Source organism: Impatiens glandulifera, chromosome 9, assembly GCF_907164915.1.
Source record: "Impatiens glandulifera chromosome 9, dImpGla2.1, whole genome shotgun sequence".
Taxonomy (NCBI): Eukaryota; Viridiplantae; Streptophyta; class Magnoliopsida; order Ericales; family Balsaminaceae; genus Impatiens; species Impatiens glandulifera.
This window is the reverse complement of record NC_061870.1, coordinates 36,603,511-36,623,321: the sequence shown is the minus strand read 5'-3', so window position 1 is coordinate 36,623,321 and position 19,811 is coordinate 36,603,511. Positions and strand designations below refer to the sequence as shown.

Below are 19,811 nucleotides of genomic sequence, written 5' to 3'. Positions count from 1 at the left end.
ATGTGATAATATATATAATAATCTCAATTAATATAAATAATAAGAAAAAAGAATTATATATGCATATATATCCATATAGAAATGGGGTTATATATATATAGTGGAAAGACTTATAGATTTATTGATGATTAGATGAAAAGTTTTCAAACAGTCACTACTTTATGTTTATAGATAAGAAGAAGAAAGAATAATATAAATGTTTTTATTTATTTAGTGACAAAAAGTCTTGATGTTGTTGGGGTCTTGGCTGGTGTCCTCAACAACAACTCAGCGTGTGGCGTACACGTTTTGCCTCTTGGTTTTAAATATATAATTATATTCATTTTTCTAACCAATTATAGAAGATGATTTAATTCCAAGTATTGTAACACTAAGCTACTAGCTAGGGCTAACATGAGATTTGTTAACAAGAAAGAGTTTCATACACTATAATAGATTAGTAGTAAGAGTTTATGTCTAAAATTCAAATGTTATAAATTTGCGCGTGTTAGCATTTTAAATAATAGAATGTCTATCAATTTCTTAAATTACGTCAAAATGTAACAATATGATAAATGTTTGTTATTCATATTATTGTTGAGTCAACTAATTCTCATATTCTTGAAGAAGTGTCTAAAATATAAGATAGAGTACCTTCTATTAAATACTTTTTTTTTTTTTTTTTAAATGAGACCGATACATTAGGTATTTCTATTGGGAGAAAATTTGATGTAGTATTTTTTTAAAAATGATTCATACAATGATATTATGAAATGGATTATGAGATGTGATATAGTATTTTTCTAAAAATTAATGAGCTTTTGCGTAAATGTATACTAAAAGATGATATCATCGTCAATTTTTTTCATTGTAAATTTAGCTTAATTTGTTCTAAAGTAAGTGGGGGCACTTCATTTTAACATTAATTGTTCCTTTTGTGGGGAAAATATAAGCCTTATTATAGAGTGTCATTAATCTCCATTATGGGATATTTATCTCTCCATTTTTAGATTAGATTTTGGGAGGCCTAAGTGGGTTGTTTAAATAATACTGTTTAAGCTAGAGAAATGAATAAAAGGATATTTGACAGTAAAATGAGACTGATCAGTTCTAGTTACTTTTGCCGAACTTTTTTAATTATTATTATTATAAAGTGTATTGTCTTGTCTTGATCAATCGCAAAAGCAATAGCATCATTAAGGATATGTGTATCTATAAAGTAAATATAATAATAATAATAATAATTAATGAATTGATAGTGGAGTCGAGTTTATAGTACATAGAAACTCATAACCAAGTGCATTTAAATATTTATAACGTTGACATGTAAATAGTCCATAATTAATAATTGAAGCTTCCAAATTAAATAGTCCAAATATATTTATATATAATTAATATCTAGTTGATAAAAAAAATAATAATAAAAAGCTCCCAATATTGTTGTGAACATCCACACCCATCTTATCGTCAACAGGCTTATGATAACATGCTTTTGTTGGTCGACCGGAAGACTCTATCAGAAGTTGTCATCATCTGAAAAAAAATATATCTAAAAGTTATAATAAAAAATTTATATTATAAACCCTATCATAATGTAATTATATATATATTCTTTACCACAATTTTCTGAATGTAAAATAAAGAGAGGAGGAATATTAAATATAGATAGGCTAGTGATCGAGAAAAAAGACATGGTAAAATGAAAATAAAAATTACTATGTGATTAAATTAATATAATTTAGTCAACTTAAATATTCCCATATTAATTTGACTCGTCAATTTTTTATGTAACCCACGTTTTCATTAATTCTCATCAAAATTGAAACCTTAATTATTCATGTTTAGAATTTATTAAAAAATATTTAATTAATTAATTGTGTAAATAAAAATTGTAAAACTCATTTTACATATTGTGTTATCTTTCAAAAACCTTAAGTAAGGCCTAGGTTAGGTTATTTAAATAACCAATATCCAAAAAAAAAAATAATTCACTCCTATATTTTTTATTATATCATTCAATTTATTACAAAAAAAAATATATTAAAATACTTTATGTTTTAAATTATTATTATTTATTTTATACTTGTATATTAATACATTTTAAGTATTTTTATCAAAAAAAAAAATTATATTTCTTTAAAATCACCCTCGATCATTATTTTCAAATAATTCAGGTTATAACAATAATTCCGATCCAAACAAACCTTAAAGTAAATTATTTTAAAATAAATATATTAAGTTACTAAAACAGTTCCAATTAAACGTTTAATCTTTAGTAGTATATAAGGTTGCCATATGAATTGCAATTTGCAATTTTGTATTACATCTCCCTATTTTTTTCCCTTTTAAGTTATAATCCAACTCTCTATCATCATGATTCCACCTTAATTTAGAGTGTTTTTAGTTGGATTTTCTTAATTACTCTGTTCTTTTAATTTTTGTTATTTTATTTGGTTATTTTATGTCTCTATTTTTTTTTTGTGAAACTTGATATTGTTATTAAATGTTATAAAGTTATTTAAGTTGCAAATGCATGCACTTCAATTTTTGTTGTTGTGCACAACTCATTTGTCACACTAGACCATTTCTTCTCTATAAATAGGGCATGATCCACTCCTATCTACAAATATCTTTTGCATTAATTAATTATATTTGTACGGATTAATAAACTCAAGGAAAATCAAAATTGTTAGTATGGACGACTTTTGTAGGGGAGGATGCATGATCGGGGTCGTCTCATTTTAAGATTTTTTTACTAAAAAAAAACAATTTTAATCACTTGAATTGTTTCTTCTAAATATAATTTGAATAAACATGACTAGTCAATTAATTAAGAATTCAATTAGTCAACAATACAAGTTCTCTAGCTATATATGCTCTCTATCCGTGCACCCACGTTTCTTCTTCTCCATTGCAAGATGGCCAATATATATAACTAATTAATTATATACATTAATATAATATATATAAATCGTGACTTCCACCTTCTTCATGTTTTTTCTAGTCTACAAATAATTAATCTACACATTCTTCCCTACATTCAATTTCAACAATGTCCTCTAATTATTTCTTGTTGCTTCTATCTATTATCATTTCCTATCAAATTTGCTATTTGGATGCTGCTAACTATTATGCACCAACAACCTCAACTAAAAAGGTTTTAAACAAAATTGACTCGTGTTGGCGGTCCAAAACTAATTGGGCGGCAAACCGTCGGGCCTTGGCGGATTGTGCGGTCGGTTTCGGACGAGGAGCCGTGGGAGGGAAATACGGGGCCATCTATGTCGTCACGAACCCATCCGACGATCCGGTTAACCCAAAACCGGGGACATTACGATATGGTGTTATCCAAACGAAGCCATTGTGGATAATATTTGGTAAGAATATGGTTATAACTCTAAAGAATGAATTGCTTATGAATAGTTACAAGACAATTGATGGAAGAGGAGCAAAAGTGGAGATAGCTTATGGACCTTGTATTACAATTCAACGTGTGAGTCACGTGATCATCCATGGGATTAGCATTCACGATTGTAAGCCCGGGAAATCGGGTCTTGTCAGGAACAGCCCGGACCATTTAGGTCATCGTCAGGGTTCCGACGGAGATGGCATCGATGTGTTTGCGTCTACTAATATTTGGATTGATCATTGCTTTCTAGCGAAATGCACTGACGGATTAATTGATGTTATTCATGCTTCCACCGCTATTACTATATCTAACAATTATTTCACTCGTCATGACAAGGTACGTGTAATATATTACGTATCATGCATGATTTCGAATATTTCTTCGTATTAATTATTACTTAATTTGTTTTGGGCACGGGAAGGTGATGTTATTCGGACACAATGACAACAACAAAGAAGATAAGGCTATTAAAGTTACGGTTGTTTTCAACCGTTTTGGGGCTGGCCTTGTCCAAAGAATGCCAAGGTTTAATTTATAATTAATTAATTATCGTAGGTAATTAATTAATTACTAGTTGATTAATTTGATAATTAACGCATGCATGCATGCATGCAGGGTGAGATTTGGGTATGCCCACGTGGCAAACAATCGGTACGATGAATGGGAAATGTATGCAATAGGAGGAAGTGCTAATCCCACCATCTTTAGTGAGGGCAATTATTTTGTCGCTCCAAATAACCCAACTGCCAAACAGGTTCAAATTATTAATTACTTGTGTTGGGCTGGGCCTGATCATGGGCTGGGCTGGTCTAATCTGGGCCGGGCCGGGCTATGAGGATATGAAGTAATTTAATTAATAATTACGTTTGCATGCATGCATGCAGGTGACAAAGAGGGAGGTTAAGAGTGGGTGGTCAAACTGGAAATGGAGGTCTTCTCGTGACAAATTCGTCGGCGGAGCCTATTTTGTACAGTCGGGATATGGAACCATCGCTCCTTCCTACTTGCGTTCTGAATCCTTCAACGTCGCCGACGGTTCTGCCGTTCCTTCTCTTACATCTCAAGCCGGCCCTCTTCCTTGTGTTTCCGGAAAATCATGCTAGTAGCTAGCTAGTACTCGATCTATCAATTACCAATTTATTTCTTCAAACTTTATGATTATTTCATTTTTGTGTTTTTCTTAATTACCAATTTAAGTGATTAAGTACGTACATGCTACATTTTGTTTTATTTATATATAACTATATATAATTTTCAAAATAAATATTAATTTGACAATGTAACAATATCAATTAAAGACATTATTGGGAATGAACTTGTCTAAAATTAACATAGAAACTCAACCCGGTTGATTTGCAAATACCCGACCCTTGTAGGAACCCAAATCTCTATTCCATGTCAGATTAATTAGTCGGGTACCCCAAATACCCTATATATTCTACTCAAGATTTTAAAATAAAAAATACAGGGTTATTAAGTATTATTGGGCTGTTCTTTCTAAATTTACTGTGATTACTAAGTATGTAAGAAAGTAAATTAAAAGCCCACAAGTTATTGTCCATATAATATTACAAAAGGCCCATATTATATGTGATACGTAATATGTAAAGCCCAACACAGGGTATTAAATTCAGTTTTGGGTGACGGGATAATGTATAAAAAAAAAGATATATATATATATATATATATATATATATATATATATATATATATATATATATATATATATATATATTTTGGGAGAATGAATTACTAGCATTAATTGCCTGAAAAAATATAATAATTTTTTTTCTTTATTCTTCCAAAACAAAACGAGGTCATTCCCTTCCATGTCCCTTCTCTTCCTATATAATTCACTACCCAAACGTTAATTGGTATTGAGCTTACTTATCCATGGATTTGATGACTAATGAATAATGATCCAACTCTAAGTAAATAAAACAAATATTATATAAAAAATCAAACATAATTTTTATTTACTCTCATAATCATACATTTCAAATTTTTTTACTAAAAAAAACACCTTCAGAATCGACATCAATCAAATTATTTTAAATTATTTAAAATTTATTTTAAAAACTCTCTACCAACAATACAAATAGCATAGAAGAGCATATATACAAATTCATGTTCAAAATTCACAAAGTAATGGTTTCAAAATTTCATATGATTCATTTAAAAGAACAAATCAAAATATTAGTTTAATATGAAATATTGTTACAAACACCAAAATTATAGGCAATTATAATTAACCCAAGTTGAACTTATTGAAATTTAACTAATTTTATTAATTAAACGGAAATAATATTTAGACAAATAAAATTTACACCAAATTTAAATGTGAATTAATGGTGAAATTTAATCCAAATGAAATTCATACCAAATTTGTGAATTAAAGTGAAATTAATCCAAATAAAATTCAAATGAAAATTAATTTATTAATTGTTATAATTAACATTAATGATTTGAATGAGGTAATTAACAAATGATGTTAATTCTTATTATAACTACAAAATTCTTATTGTTTGAATGTAACTTGAAAAGATGATAAAAAGACAAACAAGAATACTTATTGTTAGATGAGACAATTTATAAATACTTATTGTTGGAGGATGCATGTAACTACCAAATACTTATTGTAATGGATTAGTACCTATTGCATTAAAAAATTGATTATGAGTTTAATTTTCAATTATAAATTATTCATTCAACGTGTATTATTCTTTACACATCATTTTACAATTTCTCACTCTAGATTTCTAAAAGTCTTTCTGATCTTTGTGACTATTCTTTGTGAGCATTTTTTGAGTTTCTTGACTCGACCATTTCTGTGTGAAACTCAGTAATTGTGATTTAGGTACATTGATCAAGTTCGATGCGTAGTAATTTCAGTGCAGAATTGTACCTTGGGAGACAGTCATCTGCGATAAGTTTTAGCACAAACAGAAAACGATTGAACTATTTTAAGAGAAATGTGGCTAACACATGGAGCGAGACTAACCGTCCGTGTTGTAATATGGAATAGTTTAAACTTCTCGTCATGGCACCAAATGTCTTTAAAATGATATGTGAATTGGTTACCTCAAGATGTCAATTTTTGTGTTCTTACCTTTTTGTTTAATTGGTTTTTCTATTATTTTCTTGTTAGAAGTTTAAATATTTATTTAAACTTTGTGATTGAAATGTGATTGTTAATATATATATATATATATATATATATATATATATATAAAAGATATTATATTATGATAATATTAATACTATATTAGTTTTAATTTCTTATAAGTCTAATATAATATTTATATATTAGATATAACTTAGGTAACAAAATATATTATTCGAATACAATTTCTCTTTCTATTATTCCAACATATTCTTGTTTTTCTTTGTGAAGTTCACTCCATTTTGATATATGAAAGTTTGACATTGTTATAAGAAAAAAAAGAACTTATTTCTTACAAATACTTCCATGTTCTTATTCTGAAAAAATAATTGTTAATTATTTAGTATGAAATAAGCTTTGAAGAAAAAAAAACTAATTAATAACTAAATGTTGGCATTAATAGGGCAAATAGAAAAAGAAAGGTTGTCTCCAGCCAATTATATTCTTACAAATAGTTTCATTTTCTTATTCAAATTAAATAATTGCTAATTATTCACCTAATTGTCAGTTTCATAATTAAATAATAAGTTGTATTAGAAATATGGTATAATAATCAATATTCAATATTGTCCGACCTAAACGTGGCTTAATTAATCGGCTAATAGCCTTCATTTGTTTACAGAAAGACTTCATATATAGAAGAGCAAGGGATGCTAAAGTTTAAAAATAATTCAAAAAAAAGAATAATGCTCTAATGCATGCAGCATTTAAAACTGCATTTAAATTGATTCAACTACTTTAGTTTAAATTTTGTATTAAGTAATAATTAATAAAGAGAAATTAAATTTCTAATGATATGAAGTTTTTTTCAAAATTTTACCTCGACAAATATTAAAGTTATGCATTCTCTTTTGCTGATTCAAAATTTGATTACTGATTTTTTCTCAGTATAAAATTAAATTAATAAATTAAGTTGGTCTTTTCTTTTTCTCTTTTATTCCTGATTCATTCTATTGATTTCTCTATGTGATCATTCTCTTTTTAATTTATTATTCATATATTTTATTTTTACCGAGTGACTTGTTTACCTCAATAGATTTTTTTTGTCACATTTTTTTTTTTAAATGACCATGTATATTAATAGATTTTTTTTAATCCGAATAAAATTATTCATTTTGGGTGACTTATTTGTATTACTTGTATGAGTTTTTAAATCTCTAGAATAAGAGAGAAGAGGAGGGCGGAAACGCGGTAGGGCCCGTTTGTTTGTTTGTTTGAGTAAATGCTGAATCCAACTTATTCCTAAAAATAGAGAGAGTAGTTGATTTCATTTATCTTCACGGGTCTACAAAATTTCCACGGAACATGCCAAACAGTCCTATCGATATATTTAATAATAATTATTAATTTAATTTTATATTTAGTTATTCGTCCGTCAATGTGAAAGGAAAGAGGTATCAAAGATATTCCATCTGCCGTAAAGCCTTGTTTGAATTTGATTACAAATCTTTAAATAATTTTTTTTTTCGTTTATATTATATTCATCTATCACTTTTTACATTATAATATAATTCATTCCAAACAAGACTTGACTTGAGAAAACGAGGCCAACCAATCAAATGAACGCAAATTATAATTTCTACGCCATGCAAAAGAAAGAAAGAGAGATCTGATCGATTAAGTAGTCAACCCTCTTTTTGTCTTCCACTAATTTTCAATTTTTCCTTGCCTGTAAGAAAGGGATCTTTCTCTTCCATACCTCCCCCTCTTCTCTTTATTTATTTAATTTAATCATATTTTATTAAATAAAAATAATGATTTAAATATTTTTATATTTATAATTTAAATTTTATAAAAAGAATTAAAATATTTAATATTTTTTTAATCAATTGAGTGATTAAATAATTAAAAATATTATATTTCTTTTTATTAAAAAATATAAATGATAATAGTTAGAAATATTAATTGTTACTCCAAATTCAATAACAGAATATTGCGGGGAATGTCTTTACCATTCTTACTTCGGGATTTTTTTTACTCACATTTCAGTCTTGTTCGTTTTCGGGAAATCCTCACAAACACCATTATTATCTAAAAAAATATTTATAAAAATATTTATAAAATTATAATAAAATATTATGTATATTGAAAATTTATAACGAAGTAAACTTATCACTCTTATCAAATATGAAGAATAAATATAATATGTTCAATTATGTTTATTAGAGTTTGGGGTGAAATAATGGCAGAGTTGAGACGGGAACACAAATATTATCCCGACTCATCCCTGTTCAAAATGTTCGATTTGAAAACCGTGGGACATGCTATAAATATAATTGTCCTTTAATTTCTAGTCAAGAGTATGACTTACTTAATTGTATTTCATATCTTCATCTTAATTAGTTTAATCAAAAATTTCATAAACTAATTTTTAGTTGAAACACGTGCATGACATGTATATATTTGAATTTTGAATCATGTAATTTAATGAAAAGAGAAACAGAAGTGTAATTACTTAATCCCAATCTTTAGGCGCCCCCGGTTTGATCTCTCCTTGTTTGTTTTTTACTTTTCTTAGGTCCTAAGTTTATCTCAAGGGAATATAATTTATACGAAGGGTTTTAGAAATTCCATGATTTTGATGGATTCCATGTCCGACTTATCAATGGTCAGAGAGGATTGGTAAATTTCACAACCAATCCTTCATTTTATTTTAACTAATTAGAGCTTGTTTGATCTTGGGTTAATTACTTTTTTAATCTGGTGAAACATCTATTAAGAAAGAAGACATATATATTTGCAATGAAAAATTAAATTATTGAAATTATTTTTAAGTTAAATTATTAAAATTATATTTATTTAAATTTAAAAAGTTTATTAAAAAAATTAAATTAATTGATTTTATAATTAAAAAATATATTATGTGATAAAAAAAAAATTAAATCAAATATCCCAAAAAAATCAAATTAATTTTTTATAGTGTTCCCAAAAAATAACTTGATCTTAGATTACCAATAATAACATTTTAAAATAAAATCGAACTTATGATATATTAATTATTTGACTATTTAAAAAAAAAGACTTAAATATTATTTTTATAACTAAGTCACTCGGTATTGTTTATGTTTACTCTAGCTATTAGAGTTGAATCAGTCAAACCTCTTTGGAATTTTTTTTTGTTTTCACGACTATTATCGTTCCTAAATTTCAAATGATCTTATAAATATTATATGTAAAAGTCAAATTTCATTGGGCAAATAAGTGGATCAGGGAAATTCGGAAAATTTCTTGTGAGGAGATGTGACATCCTTATCCTAAAGAAGTTGAATAAATAGTTAGCTATAGATATTTGTTTGAAATTCACATTTTTAGTAGTTGCAACTTTTATCATATTCATGATTCCCGTACAAATCTACACCAATAGATCAATTCTATGCCACAATAAAATCAAATAATTTCAATGTAAATTGTAATTCTTGTAGCAAATCGATACACATGTATATATATATCCAACAACAAAAAAATCTTCCCATGTTTATTTTGGCTTAAGTATGGTTCTTTTTAAAGTTTTTTTATGAAAAATAAATCACATCATATTTTTTTTTCAAAATCAATTCACTAAAATTTATCTATCAAAATAAAAATTCAACCAATTGAAAATCTATATAAACTACATTTTCATCAAATAATATTAAAAAATAATCCTAAATAACTCAACATCAAACAAACTCTAAATGAGACAGTTTTTTTTTTTCTTTTTCCTTTCTAGAAAAAGAAAAATATTTACATGACTGCAAAATCCTAAGATTTTAAGGAGTTACAAGTTATTATTATACTTGATGACTTTGTTTTTGTTGACTTTTATTTTTCTTTGGGTAGTTGAGCACACATTATTACTAAATAGTTAAAAATAAATAATAAGACTATTATATTATATACCGGGATGATATATGTCCAAAAATGAGAGTGGGATTGAGCTAGGAATTGTATTACAAAATAATAATAATAATAATTCATAAGTCATCAATTAAGTTGAATATATAGCTGGGAAAGAACGTAAGCCGTTGAATTATGGTGCACCTCACCTCATCTCACATTTCAAGGTAGAGATATTTTTTCAAACATTAATTTATTTTTATTAAGAAATATATAATTTCATAGTTAGACTTTAAAATAATTATGTGTCTACATATTAAATTCCACAAATTTATAAATAAATAAAAAAAAACTTAAACAAGAACAAACAATCAGATAAACAAACCCTGGGCCTGGGATGAAATCAAGATTAAAACCTGGATCATAATCATTGACATTAACCGATATAACTAAATTAAGCAAGGTATGTCACAAACTCTTAAATTAGTAATAATAGTTTATATATTAAAATGTTTTTTTTTTATTTTATTTGCTCTTTCTGAAATTAAACCAATGGGATTAGAGTTGTCAAAAACATAATAGTTTGGTCTACTTCTTGCCTCACACAATGGGTCCCCAACTTGGGCTTGGCTGCCATTGTGTCTTTTTCCTCTTTTTGACTGGTCAATGATTTTTTCTTTTTGAAAATTTTGTCATAAAAGTAATTAAAAATATTTAAATAATATTATACTAGTTATATTGAAATAAAAACACGTTCAGAATTTACAAAATGTTTAAATACATATCATAACATTTAAAAATAATTATTACTCATTGATATTATTGAATAATGCGTGATTTAAACATGCATGTTTAATAAGTTTATAAATAACAACTAGTTGCAAACTTACAAATATTAGTATGACTAACTATTTATATAATTGAAATAAACAAATTTTCTTGATTGGGAAAGTGTTAATATCTTTTTCTTTTCCTTATTTTTTATCCAAATCTACTGAGGGACATGTCCACATTTCTATGTAAATTTGTAATAGTAAATACACATTTTAAAAATGTTGTTTGATTTTAGTTTAAATGTTTTATTTCATTTAATTTAAGAAAATATTTCTAATAATAATTTTTTCTCTCTACAAAAGATAGCTTCTATTTATTTTTAAAATAATAATTTATTTTCTGTTATAAAATTTCACCATTTTAATGGAAAAAGAAGCATATTAAATTGATTCATTGTATGAGGAGAAGTTTGAACAACTAAAATATTGCTAAATAATAAAATTTGAACTTAAAAACTAATTATAACCCACAAAAGATGAGTAGGATAATTTAATAAAGTAAAATGGTTTTTTTATATTCTTATTTGATAAAGAAAATGGTTGAGTAGTAGAACAATTTAATATTACAAATTAAATAATAAATGGTTAATTTATTTTATTTTTATTTTAAAGAAGGCCAGATCCTACCATGCACCGACTTAACTTCAACTTTTTAATTGAACTTCAATATGCCACTTAATCTTTTAATCAAACTATTTACATTTAAATTATTCTAATATGTTATAAATAGTTGAATTTGTATTATTTATATAGTTGAAAAAAAAACAAATTGAAAACTAACATAAAACATACCATTAAAATTATTTTCCAAATTGAATTGATGTAATATTTGTATAGAGAAATTAAAAAATGATATATAAGTTTGTTGAGAGACGTTAGTATGTTGAATTTGAAGAATTAACTGCATTACAATACAAATGGGACACAACATATGACAAATTGTATTGAAAGGAAAAGTATAAAATATAAACAAATTCAATAAAAATTAGGAAATATATTAAGAAATTTTACATGCTCCAATGAAAAATATTCAAACATTGACAAGTACAATTCAAACACTATTTATATTACTAACATTGAGAAGACTTAGACATATTTTGCTACCTCACAAATAATGAGAAGATAGAATAAGACTTTATAATCTTACTTTCTACATAAAATACAATATCTCACAAGAATAAATAACATTTTTGCATAAGAAGAATGAAACTGATCCCCAAATCATATATAGGGTTGTAAATGAATCAAATACTTTTGATTCGATTCGGTATTCATATTCGAATTTTGATATTCGTATTCGTAATTTTGCGATTCGAATAAAAATATTCGATTCGATTCGACTAATAAACGAATACGAATACAAAATCAAGATATTCGATTCGATATTTGCTAATATTCGATTAAATATTCGATTATATATATATATATATTTATATATACCATTTTATTAATTTTAATTTTATAAATATTATTTATTCTAAAACCGTAGTAAATATATATATTTCTTCGGTTGAAAACTTAAAACCCACATCTAGTCATTCGGCTGCTAATCACTGAAAACCTACCACCGCCTCCATTTCATGTTGATTTTTTCTTCTCTATGTCATATACATTAATGACATCTTTCTTTGACATGGCACGAGAAATTTTTTCAAATAGTGATTGGTTGATACTCAACATGAAAGTAAAACCAAAACTTTCTACAACATTAAACGGTTGCTTATTCATTAAAATCCAATGGGCAATGGCATCTCTTTGCTTCACATGATCATATTTACCATCTCACAAAGGATTCATCTCAAACTTGGATTTGAAAGGCTGAAATTGCAATGTCTTTTGTTTTTCAGTGTGCATTTTCTTTTGCACGCACCTCTTCAAGTGATTTCAAATATGACTTGTTGTACCGGTAGTTGGCATAGAAAGAAGACTTTTGCAATATATATATTGATACTTAAAATTTCCATCATTTCCGATCACTTCAATGAATTCGGTATGAGCTTTAGAAACTTTCTTTCTCTTTTTCTTTTCAAAATGCCCCTTATTTTCCTCAACTTCATCATCTTTACCTTCTTTCTTATCTTTCTCCCCATCAACATTCACATTCTCAATTCGCAAGGCACCATCACATTCATCATCATTTATCTCGATCATAATTTTCTCCCCCTTTCATAACAAATATGTAAATAGAGCTTAAAATGTTAAAAAAAAATATCTATATTCTAAATGATGTACAATATTTAATAGTGATATTAGATATGGGTTACAGCTGGTCAATAAATACATGGCCGGAGAAGAAAAGGACTCACCGGAGAAATCACTGGAGTAGTGTCGATGGAGAAGACGACGAGCGGAGAAGAGAACTACATGGAGGCGGCGGCGGCGATCAAAGTAACGTCGACTAGAGAAGAGATGAGATGAAAGCGGTGGTAGGTTTTGAGTGATTGGCAGCAGAATGACTAGATGTGGGTTTTAAGTTTTCAACCGAAGAAATATATATATATATATATATACTAGGGTTTTAGAATAAATAATATTTATAAAATTAAAATTAATAAAATGGTATATACTAGTAAAAAAGAGGTATCAGTAAGGGCGAAAACCGTTATTGAAAGTATCAAAAGCCGTTACTGATAAGTATCTGTAACGGCAAATAAAACTGTTACCATTCGTTACAGACACGCCCGTTACCATTCGTTACAGACACGCCCGTTACTGATATATATAATCGAATATTTAATCGAATATTAGCGAATATCGAATCGAATATCTTGATTTTGTATTCGTATTCGTTTATTAGTCGAATCGAATCGAATATTTTTATTCGAATTCGAATCACAAAATTACAAATACGAATATCAAAATTCGAATACGAATGCCGAATCGAATCAAAAATATTTGATTCATTTACAACCCTACTTACACCAGATGGATGTGCATAATGCCTTTCTCCATGGTGATCTGACAGAGGAAGTATACATGCGTCTACCACCAGGTTTTTAGTTCGGTCATACCAACAAAGTGTGTCGCCTGCGTAAGTCTCTCTATGGACTAAAACATGCGCTTCATTGTTGGTTTGCCAAACTGACAACTGCCTTACTTTCTTATGGTTTTATTTAGTCTCGTTCGGATCATTATCTATTTTTCTTTGTGAGTAGTGATGATGTCTTACATGTCTTGATATATGTGGATGACGTGATAGTATCAGGGAGTGATTTGGGAACATTAGAGATTTTCAAGCAATATTTATCATCATGTTTTCATATGAAGGACTTGGGAGATCTGAAGTACTTTTTGGGGGTTGTGGTTGCCAGGAGTGTTGAGGGAATTTCTTTGTGTCAACGGAAATACGTTCTAGATATTATTTTCGAGTGTGGTTTTCTGGGTGATAAGCCTGTTGGTTTTCCTATGGAGCAGAATCATAAGTTGGGGGAGTTAGTGAGTGCGCAGATGGAGGATTCGGAGAGCTATCGACGGTTGGTGGGGAGATTTATATATTTGTCTTTCACAAAACCTGATATAGCTTACTATTTACATATATTATCTCAGTTTATGCATGACTCATTATAGGATCACTATCAGTCAGCATTACGGGTTGTGAGATATCTGAAGAATGCCCCAGGATAGGGTATACTCTTGAGGAGTGATTGTGATCTTCGGTTATCTAGATGGTGCGATTCGGACTAGGCATCATGTCCCAAGTCTCACAGATCGGTTACTGGGTGGTTGGTGTTTCTTGGCTCTTCTCTCGTGTCCTGGAAGTCCAAGAAACAACCAATTGTGACCTTATCTTCCGTTGAGGCTAAATATCGATCTTTAGCAGCTTTGATTTGTGAGTTAAAGTGGCTACAAGGGGTCATGGTGTTCCTCGGAGTACCTCAATCGGGTATAAATGTGTACTCAGACAGTCAATCAGCTCTTCATATGACTCAGAATCAAGTGTTTCATGAACGTAGCAAGCACATTAAAGTGGATTTACATTTCTTACGGGATCATATCCAGGATGGGACTATTGTTGCTTCCGACGACTTCTCAATTGACTGATATTCTCACTAAGTCTCTTGGAAAACAATTATTCGACCATTTTAGATCCAAATTGGGCATCTGTGATTTACATGCTCCAATTTGAGGAGCGGTGTTAGACTATGTTATATTAGTTGATATTCTATTATTATATATGATTAAATGGGCCGAAGATACGACCCATTAAGTTATAAAATGTTCATGTATATATATATATATATATATATGAAATTACATTTAACAATTAGTCTCATAAAACCACTTTTATCTTTTATCAATGTGAATTAACTTAGCTTAACATAAAAATAACAATAAAAAATTGTATTTATTTAATTAAATGACGGTAGAATAGAGTCTTATCTTTGTAATGAAAAGATGATAAAAGTATTGGCCTGCCGTCAAATTAGTTGACTTCATGTAATCAGGAAAGAAAAAGAGGTTCGGTGTGGGCTTTTTCATTTTCGTCACGTGGAACCCGCCGCATGGCACGGGGCGGTTGGCGATTTTTCTAAATTATCGATTCGTCTTCGGTCTTCGTCTAATGAACTTGTTCGGATCTGATTAATTAAGAAGCAGTCAAACTCAGTCTTAGACGAAATACACACGAAACCCTCTCCCAAAGGTTTTATACCCTTGACTGGCTAGGGTGCCCCACCATCCCAGCTGTCCGTCCATCAAGCTGACGCACCTGCTTACGCTAACTTTTATAAATCCTCAACTCTGTTTTTTATATATATAGTCTCCCTCTCTGCATTTTAAGAAGACTCTGTTCCCTACTTTCATTTCTAAACTCTATCACAAACAAATCAACATATATGGGAAAAGAATGGGGACTAACCCTTGATTTAGAACAACACAATACAAGCTTAATCCAATCTTCTTCAAACTTGGTTTCTTTGACTCCTAGACTAGGAGGACCTACTACCATGTTTCAATCTCACCAGTTTCCGGTCACCGGCGCCGGAGAACAAGATAGTACTGCTGTAGTACCCTCCTCCACATCTGATCGGAAAAGATCTTTGGAGGTCGACTTCTTCTCACATCAATCCAAATCAGATCTCCTTCGTCACCATGTCAAGAAGGAAAACAATTTATCAAACCAAGTCAATGTAATAACTTCATACATCTTTTTCTTTTCTTTCATATAATTAATTTATTGACGTTCTTTAATTTATTTTTCAAATGAAGACTGGTTTGCGTCTCCTTACATCTCATGCACGAAGTGATCAATCTACGGTGGTGGACGAGGGGATTTCATCTCATAATAACGAAGATAAACAAACAAAACGCGAGGTACTTTACTTAAATTAATTCCCCCACAACCCAGTTCTTAATTACCCAGATTTTCTTTATCATATATAATAATATTTAATTAATGTATTTTCAGATAGAGATATTACAAAACGAGCTAGACAGTGTGAATATTGAGAATCAGAAGCTGAAAGAGATGTTAGCCCAAGTCAATTACAATTACAACGCTCTACATATGCATCTCTCAGTTATGCAAAAGCAGACCGAGATTAAAGTTGATGAAGATAAATCACAAGAAGAAAAAGAATTAGAAGAGAAGAAGAAACAGTCGTCAATGGTGCCAAGACAATTCATGGATATGGGTCCTAGTAGCATAACTGGTCAAGATCAGGATCATCATCATGAACCGTCCACTAATATTTCTTCGTCGGAAGAGAGAACGTTATCTGGGTCAACCCCTCCAAACAGGGCAGATCAATTAGTAATGACGAAGAGAAATGGAATTAGAGATGAAAGTCCTGAATCGGAAGGTTGGAGTGGTCCTAACAAGCTTCCTAAACTCAACTCATCCGGAATTAAAGCTATTGATCAAGCTACCGAAGCCACCATGAGAAAAGCTCGAGTGTCTGTCCGCGCCCGATCAGAAGCAACCATGGTATGTACATATTGCCAAATCTAGCTTTAATTCTTTATATTGACTTCAAATAAAATATAACATTTCATTTCATGAATTTGCAGATCAGCGATGGATGTCAATGGAGAAAATATGGGCAAAAGATGGCAAAAGGAAACCCGTGTCCACGGGCTTATTATCGTTGCACTATGGCAGTTGGTTGCCCGGTTCGTAAACAGGTACAAAGATGTGCAGAAGACAAGTCAATCCTGATAACAACATACGAGGGAACTCATAACCACCCACTTCCACCGGCCGCAATGGCTATGGCATCCACAACCTCGGCTGCAGCCAGTATGTTACTTTCCGGATCAATGGCTAGTGCAGACGGGCTAATGAACCAGAATTTTCTAGCCCGAGCGATTAATCTTCCTTGTTCAACAAGCATGGCCACTATTTCTGCATCGGCCCCATTTCCAACCGTCACGTTAGACCTCACACACTCTCCAAATCCCGCACCTTTCCAGAGGCCGTCGACTACTCATCAGTCACAATTTGCCGGTCATGCCCCGAGCTTCCCGGTCATGGCCGGTGGTGGTACGGTCCAACAGGCTTATAATCAATCAAAATTCTCCGGCTTGTATAGCTCTCAAGATTTGAATCAAGCGTTAGTTCAACAGTTTCAACAACAACAACAACCGTCTAACAACACGTTGATGATCGGTAACAGTACACTCAGCGCTGCCACTGCCGCCATAACATCTGATCCGAACTTCACCGCCGCTTTAGCGGCGGCCATCAGCTCTATTATCGGCGCCGGAGCAAATCAAAACGCAATTCGAGCAATGGAAACAAAATCAACGAAGGAGAATTGATCGATCGATTGATTGATTAATGAGTTTTATTTATTTTTTTTCATTTGTTGTTTATGATTCATTTGTTTTTTTTCTATTTTCCGGGATCAAATCATGTCCATATATTGTGGGCGGGGGATATCACAATTTCACAATACACAATTCACACATACAAACACAAAAATGTACGTTAATTTTTTTTGTTTTTATCTCTTAATCATAATTTAACTTGTTTTCTGTATTTTTGTAACAACATTCAGTAAATATTGTATTTATAATACATGTAGTCTTTAATTGAGAGTATGATTATTAGCCTAACATGTTAGACCTTGTTTGGTTTTGGGGGGTGTCATTAATTAGATAGTTAGGCTGGCAATAAGAAAATTCAAAAATGACAACTTCTGTTGTGTGAATTAGAAGAAAAAGGGACAAACAATCAAACACGTAGTCTAAGAAAGTCAACATATTCGGCCAATCAATGTTTGACACGCTATGGTGTTGTTTCCAAGCAACTTCTTCCCGATTAATTAATTAATACGCTTACAGTCGTGATTAATACGGGAAAAAAGATAAGGGTTTTTGAGTTGCTATCAAGTGACACTCATTGATTAACACATATATATATATATATAAATTATATTAAATTAAAATGGTCATCTATTTAAATACATATATATTTATATAAGTCAGGTTGAACACTAATATTATTATTTTTAATATAGAAAACTAATATACTACATTAATGTGTTGCTTCATGAATTTATTCTAAAATAAAAAATGATTAAATAATGGTTTTTTGATTAATATTTGATAAGATGCAGTTTTCAAACTAAACCAAACCAAACTAGCTAAATAATTTAAAATAAATAAATTTAAACCGTATATTGGAAATAATGGAGGATGGGATTTTATTTATTTATTTAATTAAGAGGGTTCGAGAAGTGGTTGCAATCATGTGATGGTATTTAATTTGAGGAGTGAGATACTTTCTTTGACTTCCGTGCAAAGATGATGTAACCGCCCTCGATCACACCTAATCCTTTTATTTTATTTTATTGAGATACATAATTTTAATTTTATATTCAATCTTGACAATATAAATATAATTGTTGACTGAAATAAGAAAGATCGATGATCGTGGAACGTTGTGGGGTCTTGCCGTACTTCTTCAACCGTACAACCACTTCTTCTTCTTTCACGTGCCTGCCATGTGATTAATTCTTCTTCCCAACTTTCTTTCTTTCAGTAGTTAAAGAAAATATAATCATATGGATTGAAAGTACAATGGGCTATAGAGACCATTGGCCCGTTAACCTTAACCCAACCTAATTCAGTAATATTAAAAGGATTCTAGATTAACTATTGTTTTAACTTTTTCAAAAAAAAAATAAAGAAAATAATTTATTAAAATAATCATGTATTATTATATAAAATATCTTATTTTGTATATAAGACAATTTCTTATCGATTGTAATCACTTCTGTTTCTAATATATAGTTAGACTCTGAGTTCTTCAAATACCTCTTCTTACGATTTATTACTTTATTAATATTATAAGTCATTTCCACATCAAAGTTCTAAGTTTTAATTTCATACCACATATATAATAATATATATATATAACTTGTGAAGCAAGCAAAGAGAGATTATGAATTAAAAGGAATGGAGAGTGGCGTGCTTAAAAAAATTAAATCAGTTTATCAATATCACTTTTTCTCACAAAATTAATGATAATCATCACTTATCCCATTTTTCACAAAATAAACAGTTACGGTAAGGGGATGTATGTAAATATGAAAGGATGTATGTAAATATGAAAATTGAGCTTGGTTGGTTTAAGTTATTTTAATAACTAAATCTAAAAAATATCATT

The 19,811-nt window shown here is 29.5% G+C and overlaps 2 protein-coding genes across 2 annotated transcripts; both read left to right on the top strand.

Moving 5' to 3' along the window:
- The first annotated feature begins 3,031 nt into the window (after window positions 1-3,031).
- Window positions 3,032-4,491, top strand: LOC124916382 (putative pectate lyase 2). Its single transcript, XM_047457095.1, has 4 exons — window positions 3,032-3,724; window positions 3,810-3,913; window positions 4,004-4,142; window positions 4,273-4,491. Exons 1-4 carry the CDS (start codon window positions 3,032-3,034, stop codon window positions 4,489-4,491), a joined length of 1,155 nt encoding a protein of 384 aa, XP_047313051.1.
- An 11,498-nt stretch (window positions 4,492-15,989) lies between these two features.
- LOC124916611 (probable WRKY transcription factor 31) lies at window positions 15,990-18,179 on the top strand. Its single transcript, XM_047457350.1, has 4 exons — window positions 15,990-16,329; window positions 16,409-16,513; window positions 16,608-17,126; window positions 17,210-18,179. The coding sequence occupies exons 1-4, from the start codon at window positions 16,036-16,038 to the stop codon at window positions 17,957-17,959; spliced, it is 1,668 nt and encodes a 555-aa protein (XP_047313306.1). The 5' UTR covers window positions 15,990-16,035; the 3' UTR covers window positions 17,960-18,179.
- The last annotated feature ends 1,632 nt before the right edge of the window (window positions 18,180-19,811 follow it).

Excerpts from the sequence above, each read along its gene's own strand:
- LOC124916382 (XM_047457095.1), top strand. The coding sequence starts at position 3,032 with ATGTCCTCTAATTATTTCTTGTTGCTTCTATCTATTATCATTTCCTAT. Across the intron at positions 3,725-3,809 it reads ATTTCACTCGTCATGACAAG|GTGATGTTATTCGGACACAA; the intron begins GTACGTGTAATA and ends GGGCACGGGAAG. Across the intron at positions 4,143-4,272 it reads ATAACCCAACTGCCAAACAG|GTGACAAAGAGGGAGGTTAA; the intron begins GTTCAAATTATT and ends GCATGCATGCAG.
- LOC124916611 (XM_047457350.1), top strand. The coding sequence starts at position 16,036 with ATGGGAAAAGAATGGGGACTAACCCTTGATTTAGAACAACACAATACA. Across the intron at positions 16,514-16,607 it reads ATAAACAAACAAAACGCGAG|ATAGAGATATTACAAAACGA; the intron begins GTACTTTACTTA and ends ATGTATTTTCAG. Across the intron at positions 17,127-17,209 it reads CCCGATCAGAAGCAACCATG|ATCAGCGATGGATGTCAATG; the intron begins GTATGTACATAT and ends ATGAATTTGCAG.